Genomic DNA, 13,364 nt, shown 5'->3' with positions numbered 1-13,364 from the left:
TGGCGTCCGCCAGAGGTTTTTGTTTCTTTCCCAGCTGATCGTCAGACAAAAAAATGTTGGGGGTATTTTGCTCAAATATGCCAATACGCACTAAATAAATAAACAACTGTTTATTTGAGAACAACAATACAACTGACAACTGACCTTACAGTTGTGCAATTTTGTTTGCTATGTGCAGGTAGAAATGTTGTGCAAACGGACTTCCGGGTTAGACGATGTAGTGAACAGACGCGCGAGAAGAGGCTCCCGACTAATTTGCATTATTTACCTTCAATACGGTCCCGTTGTTTCACTTTTTGCCTCACAACAAGCCGCCGAATGCGCATTGGAAATGGAATAAATAAGATATGCCATCAAAACGCCGCAAACAACAAGGAATTCAAGCTTACATAACTCGTGCTAATTCGCAACCTGAACAGCTAGCCAAAATGGCGACGAGCGCAGGCTCCGCTACAGAAAACACTCAGCCTGCTACCGAAGTTAACGAGCCCGCTTCAGTTCAACAACTCTCAGCCATGCTTGAAAACCAACGAGCCAGTATGAAGGAGGATATGGCGAAGCTCATACAAACCACGTCACAGTCATTGAAAGCCTCCGTTGACGCGTTGCGAGAGGATGTGAACTCATTTAATAAACGCCTCACCGAAACCGAAACGAGAGTGGGAGAAAACTTTGAAAGGATCACTTTGACCGAAGCAACGGTAAAATCCCTGGAGTCCCAAAACAAACACCTCCTAGACCGAGTAGAAGACCTGGAAAATAGATCGCGCCGATCTAATCTTCGCATTGTGAATATACCGGAGGGCAGCGAGACTGGCAAGGAGCCGAAGCAGTTCATAGCCGACTTTCTGATGGAGGCTCTCGGGGAGATATTCACGTCACCCCCGCCCATCGACCGTGCGCACCGCACCGGCCCGCTACCGGAACGAGGATCCCCAAAGCCGAGGCCTTTCATCGTGTGCTTCCATAACTTCTCTGACAAGGAAAAAACATTAAGGTGGGCAATGAAACACGAACTGAAACACCGCAATGTGACTTTGAGAGTGTACCAAGACATGAGTGCTAACCTGGCCAAAAAGAGAGCTACTTTTAATGGCATCAAGCAGGAGCTGTACAAAAAAGGCATCCGCTTCGGACTGTTACACCCGGCACGTCTGCGCGTCACCTTTGATGGAGAATCGTTCTACTTCGACACCCCCGAAGAAGCGAGGGCCTTCTATGAGCGGCGCGTTGCAGGCTAATTTGGATAAGACAATGTAAGAGCTGAACTGTGTGAGCAGGTGCGCAGAAACGCGCACACACTTCTCATGCCCCGATGCAGATATTGGTAACTGCTATTCACACTAATTGTTAATGAGGCGACTACTCAGCTTTACTAATTTGTGGCTCAGATGTAAGCTTTTATGCAGTTGGTTTGTACTTGTTGTGGGAAATTATACACTACATTTAATATAGGATTTGAATAAGTTGGGTGTTTTCTCTCAAAGTAGGAGAAATATAGGAAATGTCTCTCGGGGGACAAGATAAGGGAATCCTGCGGCTAGCCCCTGTTAGGGAGACCAGCATAGGAATGGAACGTGTTAAAGTTGTTCCTTTTTGTTTTGTTTTTGTTCTCTTTAGTTTTTTTTTTTTTTTCTCAGGGTGTTCAGAGTTTTTTGGGATACACACTACCTCTACCTTTCACAAATAGAATATAACAATAAACCCAGAGTAAAGTAATGTTAAGTGGAGTAATAACAGGAGGAGACACTGCCAGATTTGTCAGTTGGAATGTTAAGGGGCTAAATGGCCCTGTTAAAAGAGCTCGAATTTTTGCTCACCTTAAAAAACTCAAATCTGAAATAATTTTTTTACAGGAGACACATTTAATAATAGAGGATCATCTTAGATTACGAAGACCATGGGTCGGTCAAATATTCCACTCCAATTTCAATAGCAAATCAAGGGGAGTGGCAATTCTTTTCCATAAAAAAGTTCAGTTTACCGCAGCAGATGTTATTTCTGATCCGAATGGCCGCTACATTATAATCTCTGGATCACTTTTTCATACACCAGTGATACTTGTTAATGTATATGCCCCCAATTGGGATGATGAAGATTTTATAAAGAAAATTATATCCAATATTCCTTCTCTAAATTCTTATTACTTGATATTTGGAGGTGATTTAAATTGTCTAATTAACCCCAATCTAGATAGATCCAACCCTGCTTTAATACCTCCATTAAAAATGGCAAGGGCCTTATCAGCCTTTATGGATCAGGTTGGATGCATTGATCCCTGGAGGTTCCAGAACCCCAACAAGAAAACATTTTCTTTCTATTCACATGTACACCATTCATATTCCCGTATAGATTATTTTTTTATAGATAAAACTCTTCTCCCATCAGTGGCTAATACAGAATATTCTGCAATTGTGGAATCAGACCATGCGCCATTAATCCTAGATCTGTCATTTAATCTCCTGCAGAAACCCCGCCCTCTGTGGAGGCTCAACTCTCTCCTGCTAGGTGATAAAAGCTTTTGTGATTTGATTAATAAGGTCATTGATGAGTTTCTCATAAACAACCAGAAAGACAATGTAAGCCCCTCTCTTCTCTGGGAGACTCTCAAAGCTGTCATCAGGGGAGAAATTATAGCTTTTTCTTCCTTACAAAATAAGGTACGCAGAGAAAAACAAGACAAACTTTTAAAATCTATAAGAGAGTTAGACTCACAAAATTCAATGACACCATCACCAGACCTTTCCAAGCAGAGATTGAATTTACAGAAGGAATATGATTTATTGTCAACCGGTAAAGTAGAGAGGCAACTTCTGCGGGCACGTGGACTCAATTATGAAAGTGGTGAGAAGGCGGGAAGATTACTGGCACACCAGCTTAAAGTTAAAGCCAATTCACAGCATATATCCCAAATAAAAAATATCTTAAATCAATTAACAATAATCCCATCTGAAATTAATAATGTCTTTAAAGAATTCTACTCTACTTTATATCAATCTGAAAGTCCACCTAATGATACAGACATGGAAATGTTCTTTGAGGGTATAATTTTTCCTAAAATTGGAAACGATCAAGCCGGGAATCTAGAACAGTCATGGAACATAAGTGAAATAACAAAATCAATCAAAGCCATGCAAAGTGGGAAGACACCTGGGCCAGATGGTTTTCCAATTGAATTCTTTAAGAAATTTTCAGACAAACTATCACCACTTTTGCTTAACATGTTTAATGAGTCATTGGCCCAAGGAACCCTGCCTCAAACTCTTACTATGGCATCAGTTACTCTGCTGTTAAAACCTGGGAAGGACGCAGATGCATGTGGATCTTATCGTCCAATATCTCTTCTAAATGCAGATTATAAAATATTGGCGAAGGCCTTGGCTATGCGGCTGGAAACAGTTATACACCAGATCATCTCCGATGATCAAACTGGTTTTATTACCAATCGCCACTCATTCAGTAATATCCGCCGCCTGCTAAATGTTATTTATTCACCTGCATCTGAAGAGGTTCCAGAGATGGTTATCTCCTTAGATGCGGAGAAAGCATTTGATAGGGTGGAATGGCCATATTTGTTTAGGGTCTTGGAGAACTTTGGTTTTGGTCACCAATTTGTGTCATGGGTTAAACTTTTGTATTCTTCTCCCAAAGCTTCAGTCATTACAAATAGATTACATTCAGAATATTTTAATTTACATAGAGGTACCCGCCAAGGCTGCCCTTTAAGCCCGTTACTTTTTGCTTTGGCGATTGAACCGTTGTCAATTGCTCTTAAAACCTCACCAAACATTAGTGGTATTCTTAGATGGGGCACTGAGCATAAAGCTTCTCTTTATGCTGATGATTTATTGGTTTATATTTCCGACCCAGCTAAATCTGCCCCGGCATTAATAGAAATTCTTAGACAATTTGGGCCATTTTCCGGATATAAATTGAATTTTGCAAAAAGTGAATGTTTCCCTTTAAACAATTTGGCTACTGAAATCCCAGAAATGCAACTGCCATTTCATAAATGTAATTCTGAATTTAAATACCTGGGTATTTATATCACTCGGAAATATGAACATTTGTATGATAGGAACTTTTCTCCATTATTGATTAAGATTAAGGAAGACTTTGACAGATGGAAAACGATATATTTCTCACTAGCAGGCAGGGTTAACGCTATTAAGATGAACATTCTTCCACGCTTTTTGTATTTGTTCCAGTGTCTGCCACTCTTCTTGCCTAAACTCTTTTTTACTACTTTAGATAAGCTCATTACAGGCTTTTTGTGGGGCAATAAACTACCGAGGATAAATAAAGTGATGTTGCAAAGACATCGCACTCAAGGAGGTCTCTCTCTTCCCAATTTTAGATTTTACTACTGGGCTGCAAATATACAGAAAATAATGTACTGGATTAAATTCCCCCAAATTAACTGGTGTCTAATTGAAGCTAATTCGTGCCCCTCTTGCTCCCTTGTATCGTTGGTGACCTCTAGTCTCCCCCTTTCCCCAAGACAATACTCATCCAGCCCTATAGTAATTACAACATTGAAAATCTTATCCCAGTTCCGCAAAAGATTTAACCTCTGTGCTGCGTCTAGTCTAACTCCTGTCCATAATAGTCACCTCTTTCTTCCCTCTAGACTGGATCATGCATTCAATTTATGGCTTAAAAACGGCATTACTAACATTGGTCAATTATATATAGGTGGGGTTTTTGGAAGCTCCGGAGATGTATTTGTGAAATATAATATCCCTCGAAACCATCTGTTCCGTTATTTCCAGGTACGGCAATTTGCCAAATCTCTAAACCCTAGTTTTCCTAACTTACCCCAGGAATCATTATATGAAAGAATCTTGGATTCACCACCAAAGCTTAAAGGTTGTATATCCAGAATATATCAGATTATTAACTCAGCGGCTGAGACTAATATTGTCAAGATTAAGGGAGATTGGGAAAAAGAGTTGGGAGTGAGTTTATCAGAATCATTTTGGAATCAAGCTTTAATCAGAGTGAATAAGAGTTCATCATGCTCACGCTTAAGCATAATACAGTTTAAGGTACTGCATCGCTTGCACTACTGTAATTCCAAACTCTCAAAGATTTACCCAAATGTACAAGATAGCTGCAATCGATGTCATAATTCACCTGCAGATCTTACGCACATGTTTTGGTCCTGCCCACAACTGGTAGACTACTGGAATGGCATATTTAAATTCCTTTCTGAATCCTTGAACCTAAACCTTCAACCCAATGCCTCTATGTGTATATTTGGTACAGACTCTGATAAAGATCCAGACTTAAACAATATACATAAAAATGCTATTGCTTTCTCAACCCTCCTAGCGCGTAGGAGAATTCTGATGGACTGGAAATCACCCCGATCCCCAAGTTATACTGTGTGGGTGAAGGATCTTATGTTCTTTTTAAAATTAGAAAAAATTAAGTTTTCGCTTCGGGGTCAACCTGACAAATTTGGTTCTACTTGGGGCCCAATTATACAACACTTCGACAAATTGAAAAATCTCTCTGCAGACTTGTAGCTCAGGACCCTCCCCATCCAGCCTTCTGTCCTTTTTAATTTACTATAATAATCGCTGTTATTATTATTTTTTATTTATTTTATTTTGACTTTATTCTTAAGTTATCTTTTATTATTATTTATTAACTGACATGTCCTCCTGCACTCTAATGCTTTTTTTGTTTTGTTTGTGCTCTGTACTTGGGTCACTGTTTGTCATCTAGGGTAGTGTGTATGTTCGCCATGGGGGGTGGGGGGGAGGGGGGTTTGGGTGTAAAAAAACAAAAATGTCATTCATTTGTATTCTGCAAGTGTTACATGCACATTGTGTGATATACATTGTATTGTTATACTTTTTCATTCAGAATAAAAAACACTATGCTAAAAAAAAAGAAATGTTGTGCAAACATCTATCTATAAAGCAAGAAACGTCTGTCTGTGTGTCTGTGTCTGTGTGTGTGTGTGTGTGTGTGTGTGTGTGTCTGTGGCTTGCATATCTCTCTGAGTTTTAGTCAGATCGGCATGTGCTTCCGGATATTGCTTGTGCACAGCACAAAGGTGTGCATCCTTCATTGTGAAGTTTTTAGAAGTACGAAGGTGTGCATCCTTCATCCTTCATTGTGAAGTTTTTAGAAGTACGTGCGCACACTGAAGGCCACAGTGATCACAGTGAGAACGGAGCATGAAGTAATCTCTGAATAAACCCCGCCTCCCTCTGACGAGCGGGACACACACAGCAGACCGACACAGCCTTTGTTACGTCCTCAACAACTCCTCACCTGCTCCACCTGTCCGCTATAGTGGTAAAGACTGCACTTTACGCAGTTTTCACTGTAATAATACAGCACGGTCTCGGATGCTTCCACAAAATGTATTATATCCATTTAAAATCTAAACTGAAAGCCCGAGCGCGGCCGTGCGCGCACACAAGTCCCCCCCCCCACCCACACACACAGGTGCCTGCTACTGACACGTTAACGTTAATTGACAGCACGGTCTCGGATGCATCCGCAAAATGTTTTATGTCCATTTAAAATCTAAACAGAAAGCCCGAGCGTGCACACACGAGTCATTGGAAAAAAAGGGCATTGATAGGGCATTGATGTGACCTTGGGTGGAGGGGGATACGCCCCTCTAGCTGACCTATACCTCCGAGGCTAAGTGAGTGCAAAATTTTAATAATAAAAACTAGCCTGAAAAAAATTCACCCCCCTCAGTGGTGTCATGGAAATATGATCTAAACATACAGACTAGAATGGTTTGTCACTTCCACGTTAGATGCTGGTAGAACTCGCTGTGGTTGGGGCTTGATGCAGACACACAAAATACAAATAATGGACCATACACTTAACATATCTATGCACATCAAAGTGCAAATTCAACTTTTTAAAGTTCCTCTTTGGATGGGGGGATGTGCGATTATTGTGGACAATAGGCCTACTGCAGTGGTTCTCAAACTTTCTTTGTGATTCCCCACTTGGGAGGTGGGGATATTTTCAAGCCCCACCTGTCCCCGATTGCGTCAACAAAAAAGTAACAAAATAGGTCAAGCTTAAAAGTTTAAAATGTACTGAAATAAAATCAGGAAATACAATTCAAAAATATAGAAAATATAAGCATCTGTGTCATCACTTTGCAATCTGAGCCCAAAAAATTGTCAAAAACGATTGAGCAAGTCAGTATGTGAGTCTTAGGCCTGCATTAGTGGCTGCAATTTGCCTGTTTTGCACTGCACATCTTTTCAAAATAGGTCTGCAAGCTTGATACTGCCACTCTCAAGTAGGGATGGGGATTGTTAATTTTTATTGATCGATACCATTATCGAGTCTCCCTAACGATCCGAGTCTTTATCGATACCACTATCGATACTTTTCTATTTTGTTGAAAGAGAATTTGTATTATTGCTTTCATTGCCAATAAGATGATCAGAGCTCAAGATAGGACGTTAAACAGGTCATAATTCCATTTACTATCTATATTATATTGCTGAAAAAGCAAGTTTTTCACCAAAACTATATTATTCAAAAACTTGCCAAAAACTAAATTTTTATTTTTATTTTGTTACATTTGAACACATCATAATGACTGTTTATATACTTTTGCATAATATTACCGAGCCGACCTGAACACAACACATTTGACACCGTTAGCAACTTTATTTCAAGCTAACTAGCTCTATATCCTGCCGATTTTAAGATGGATTTGAAAAGTGGATAACAATTTTTAACTGACGGGACTTTCTACACCGTCCGGTTGTGTGATTACCACCGCTGCTTTGAATGACTGTTGATGCGCACGGTGTCGAGCCCGTCTGCAGCAGCAGCAGCTGAACAGTTGCGCTTTCATTGGTCGGGTTTTGATGAAATTGAGCACACTCACAACCTCTGTCAAAACTTTGTTTGGTTCGGGGATGAGCTGCCTTTACGCTACCAGCGCTTCCCGGTGAATGACACAGTGTGTCCATTGCACATCTGGCACCACACTCTTTATTAGTGATTGCGCCTAGCCCGCGTGCTGAGTCGATGATTTTGGCGTCTGTTCTATCCACGTTATTATGGTTTTTATGTGTTAATTGAAGATGGGAAATAGCAGGGGCTCTCCTCCACTCCTCCAACTCACCCTGGGAAACGTTAAAAAAATAAATATTCAAATATTTTTAAAAACTATGCGCCACGGATGTGGACATTTATTCCTCCCCTTTGTTGCGCCCCACCAGTAATGTCTCTATTCCCCACCGGTGGGGCGCGCCCCACACTTTGAGAACCACTGGCCTACTGTGATGCCTATAATTCATTATAATGGTTATTATTAGCCTACTTGCTTGATTTCGTTTTAAATACAGAGGTTATTGGTCGTTTTGGAACATTTATTTCCCACACAAAAATAAAGCAGCATTGAAAATTATGCAAATAAATCTTATAGGCCTACACTAGAATGCTCTTTGAAAAATTACTCAATAGTTGAAATAATAAATGCAATGTGTTTTCCCCTTAACCTGAATAAATACATTTCTCCAAAGGTCAAAGACAGTAATAGTGAGGCACTTCTGTAAACTTACTGAAACTTGCCTGGGCCATCACTCTCATGCATTCATCATAAATAGTCGATGCAAATGACAGTCAGTATAATTTTCAAGTCATCAACTGTTAAAGTATGATTCAACTTTTATTGAACAAACCTCCAAATGTTAACGGTATTTTTTTCAAAAATGAAAAACTCAAAATTCACCGTTCCAAATTATTATGCACAACAGAGTTTCAAAACATTTTATAGGTTGTAAAGAACTAAAAATGGTCATTTGTTGAATTTGCAGAATGTGAAGGTCATATTTAGTGAAATCAAAAGCTATTTCAATCAAAAACATCTTAATAGGCCAAGTTACATGTTAACATAGGACCTTCTTTGATATTACCTTCACAATTCTTGCATCCATTGAACTTGTGAGTTTTTGGAGAGTTTCTGCTTGAATATCTTTGCATGATGCCAGAATAGCTGTTTTGATGTGAACTGCCTCCCAACCTCATAGATGTTTTGCTTGAGGATGCTCCAAAGGTTCTCAATAGGGTTGAGGTCAGGGGAAGATGAGGCCACACCATGAGGTTCTCTCCTTTTATGCCCATAGCAGCCAATGACACAGAGGTATTCTTTGCAGCATGAGATGGTGCATTGTCATGCATGAAGATGATTTTACTACGGAAGGCACTGTCCTTCTTATTGTACCACGGAAGAAAGTGGTCTGTCAAAAACTAAACATACTTTGCCGAGGTCATTTTCACACCGTCAGGGACCCTAAAAGGGCCTACCAGCTCTCTCCCCATGATTCCAGCCCAAAACATGACTCCGCCACCTCCTTGCTGACGTCGCAGCCTTGTTGGGACATGGTGGCCATTCACCAACCATCCACTACTGCTCCATCCATCTGGACCATCCAGGGCTGCACAGCACTCATCAGTAAACAAGACTGTTTGAAAATGAGTCTTCATGTATTTCTGAGCCCAGTGCGTTTCTGCTTGTGAGCATTGTATAGGGGTGGCCGAAAAATAGGTTTATGCACAGCTGCAAACCTCTGGAGGATCCTACACCTTGAGGTTCGCGGGACTCCAGAGGCACCAGCGGCTTCAAATACCTGTCTGCTGCTCTGTAACAGCATTTTAGCAGCTGCTCTCCTAATCCGATGAATTTGTCTGTCAGAAACCTTCTTCATTATGCCTTTATCTGCACGAACCCGTCTGTGCTCTGAATCAGCCACAAATCTCTTCACAGTACGATGATCACGCTTAAGTTTCCGTGAAATATCTAATGTTTTCATACCTTGTCCATGGTATTGCACTATTTGACACTTTTCGGCAGCAGAGAGATCCTTTTTCTTTCCCATATTGCTTGAAACTTGTTGCCTTCTTAATAATTTGGAACGTCCTTATTAAGTAGTTTTTCCTTTGATTGGGCTCACATAGCAAACTAATTATCACAGGTGTATGAGATTAATTTCAATGATCCAAGGCATCCTGAGACACAATATCATACATGAGTTTAATTGAAAAACAAAAAATTAAATGTTTATGACACTTCAATCCAATTTGCATAATAATTTTTAACGCGGTGTATACAAACGTATCCCTTCATTTTTATGATTTTCTTAAAAGTAAAGTTAGTAAAGTTTTTCAAAGAAGAAACAAAAGAGCAATCTGTGATGAAGTTTGTGGTTTTCTGCATTACCTGATTGACTATTCTGCAGATTTCTCCAATCTTCCGGACCACAATCTGATCTAGTTGGATGTATTCACTCAGCTGCTGGTCTTCTTTCTTCTTGTCCAAATGTTCAGCACTCACCTCTTTTCCTTCTGTGAAGTACCTGTACAATTTGGGAAAATGCAATCACTATCAAGCATCTGAGAGTAAATCTAATCTTAGGAATTGTGCAGAAGGTTTGACTGCAACTGTATTACTGTCATTGGAGTTTAATGAGAATACCTACAATACACTCATAGAAATTTGATACCATTCTTTTATTTATAAGCGTGAAAGAACAAGCAAAAATAAAATGTGTCACTCTGAAAAATCTGGACCAATTAAAATTGAATGCCTACTCTGAAATACTTGGGATATATCATGGGTTTACTTGCAAGTAGAACAGTTCCTGTACTTGCCCATAGGGCAGCTGTTCTACTTGCCCTAATAAAAAGAAAAAGCCTGTTTAACAATCATGAGTATAATTTAATTATAACTTTTAATGAAACATGGGCCAATTTTGGCCAGGCACCTGGGCTGCTTTTGTGGGGCTCAGAAAACTCATTTTAGCTCAGAATCAAGCTTCACAATCGATACTTTTCTATAATTTTGTTAAAAGATAACTAGTATTATTGCTTTAATTGCATATAAAGTGGCTTGCAAAAGTATTCATACCCCTTGAACATTTCCACATTTTGTCACATTACAACCACACACATACTGTTATTTTATTGGGATTTTATGTGATAGACCAACACAAAGTGGCGCATAATTGTCAAGTGGAATGAAATTGATATGTGGTTTTCAATTTTTTATAAACAAAAAAACTGAAAAGTCGCTGCAATTACAGCTCCAAGTCTAATGGGGTATGTCTCTACCAGCTTTGCACATCTAGAGAGTGACATTTTTGCTCATTCTTCTTTGCAAAATAGCTCCAGCTTCAGATTCAGCATTAGATTGGATGTAGAGCCTTTGAACAGCAATTTTTAAGTCTTTCCAGATATTCTCAATTGGATTTAGGTCTGGACTTTCACTGGGCCATTCTAACACATGACTATGCTCTGATCTAAACTATTGCATTGTAGATATGGCTGTATGTTTAGTGTTGGTGTCCTGTTAGAAAGTGAACCTCTGCCCCAGTCTCAAGTCTTTTGTAGACGTTTACAGGTTTTCTGCCCTGTATTTGACTCCATACATCTTCCCATCAACTCTGACCAGCTTCCATGTCCTTGCCATAGATAGTATATAAAATGGATGTAGCATTCGGGCTGACCTCAGTTAATTCAACTGCATCCAATCTTCCTGGCCTATCCGTGTCCCCATCTTGTCAGATTTCTACTCCTCCTATCACCGATAAAAAAACATGGATATGATGTCGGAGGGAGATACGCCCATCTAGCCTTGTATACCTCCGAGACAAAGTGAGGGCCAGTGTGCGGCTAGCTGTCACTCTAGAAGCCGTGTCCCTAATTATTCGTACATTTAAACCTCCAATAGTTTAAAAAAGGGCTGGGCGATATGACCAAAATCTCATATCCCGATAACGATACATTTGACGATATAGCATATTTTCTGTAAATTCAATTAATAAATGCTAAGCCAGGGCTGTACAGTGCGACAGTTTTGATCGCATTTGCTACTGAAATTGATCACGTGCGATGATGAATACAAATCCATTCGCACTCGTGCGACAGGCTGCTAATGAGGAGAGGCTGTCTTTGAAACACAGAGGAGAGATGCACAACACTGCTTAGAGGGCTCTACATTAACACTCCAAATGGGGGTAAATGTAGACTTAGGCAAGTAAGTTATTGAGTCCACCCTCCACTTTGGCTGGTGAAAGATGTGTGCTCGTGCAGCGATTCTAGGTATACAAACTTCACCAACGGTAATTACCGGAAGGAGAGCGGGCACATTACCGCAGTTAAGTTAGCGCGTGTACAAACAGAACATTTCCTGTGCGCCTTCACATTAAAAGCCTGTTACTAGCCAAACGTGAGTTGACTTTTATTTTGAAGCCGGTAAGAACAGGAAGTTAGCGCTTTTTTCTAGCTTGAAAGGCAACTCCTTCAGCTGCAGAGAGCAGTCAACAGTAGCCTAGTCTATTTAAACAAAGTTTTAAATAAGCCACTGAAAAGCTACTCCCAACACATTCACAACAACCTATTTAATTTATCCTAAATTGTACCAATATGTATACTTATTTATTTAATAGGCTATGTTTAATGTTTTAAAGTTTGGTTTTAATTAACAGAAGGACATTATAATAATAATAATTCTGAATCAGCAAAAAATTACAATTGGCAGGTTAGATTCTTTTGTCTAAATTGCAATCAGTGCACCCCTATTCATTTTTCCATAATTATTACTGCACACACTAGGATATAATATTAATTGAGAATCTCAAATGAGACCAAGATAACATGATCAAAGGTAATTAGAGCGAAATGCAAGGGTTAAGGTTATGCAAGTTTTCGATCATACTTTGTGTGCTACCAAATACATTTTTGTGCTACTGAATTTTTTTGCTTGCTAGCACCAGTGCTACCACCTAAAAAAATAAGCGTACAGCCCTGGCTAAGCTCTTTAGCCTAATGGAGCTATCCTCTTTAGCTGAGGCGGCTTGTAAATTCACCCCGCGGAGAGGGTGACCGCCCCGGGGAGCGCAGGAGCTTCTCACCGCTGAGAGAGCAGCCGAGCCGCGCATTCTGGGAACTTTACACTGCGAGCTGGGCAGCGCTTGACAGCCCGCGGGGACAGCAGCCGAACTGCCCCGCTAGCTTGGCTGCTAACCCCGCGAGCCTGTCAATCGCTGCCCGGGTAACGCCGGCTTGACTGCTCTGTCAGCGGGGATACTGTATATGATCCTCTCCCCATGGTGCAAACACCGACAGGTCGTTTACTGATGGGTTTCAGTGTCTGAAATGAACTTTGATTATCACACAAGCTAGAAAAGCCTGGTGCGTTCGGGCAGAGATAGTGTGACGGAAGCGCAGCAGGGCCAGGAACTAGGAAGGGCTTAGTGTCTCTGCTTCAAAATAAAAATCAAAGTTGACTTTAATTCCTCACATTTCACCAGTTAAAGGCTTTTAATGTGAAGTTACGCTGAAGGAAATCTTCGGTTTGA

The 13,364-nt window shown here is 40.3% G+C and overlaps 1 protein-coding gene across 1 annotated transcript in view; it reads right to left on the bottom strand.

Annotated features, from left to right (window-relative positions):
- Window positions 1-13,364, bottom strand: part of szt2 (SZT2 subunit of KICSTOR complex) — a 480,200-nt gene that overhangs the window by 241,035 nt on the left and 225,801 nt on the right. The window contains 1 exon segment of the mRNA XM_080032888.1: window positions 10,226-10,361. Coding sequence (XP_079889014.1) covers window positions 10,226-10,361 — 136 coding nt within the window.

Source organism: Ammodytes marinus (assembly GCF_949987685.1).
Source record: "Ammodytes marinus genome assembly, chromosome: 8".
NCBI classification, from domain to species: domain Eukaryota; kingdom Metazoa; phylum Chordata; class Actinopteri; order Uranoscopiformes; family Ammodytidae; genus Ammodytes; species Ammodytes marinus.
This window is presented reverse-complemented; position numbering and strand designations above follow the sequence as displayed.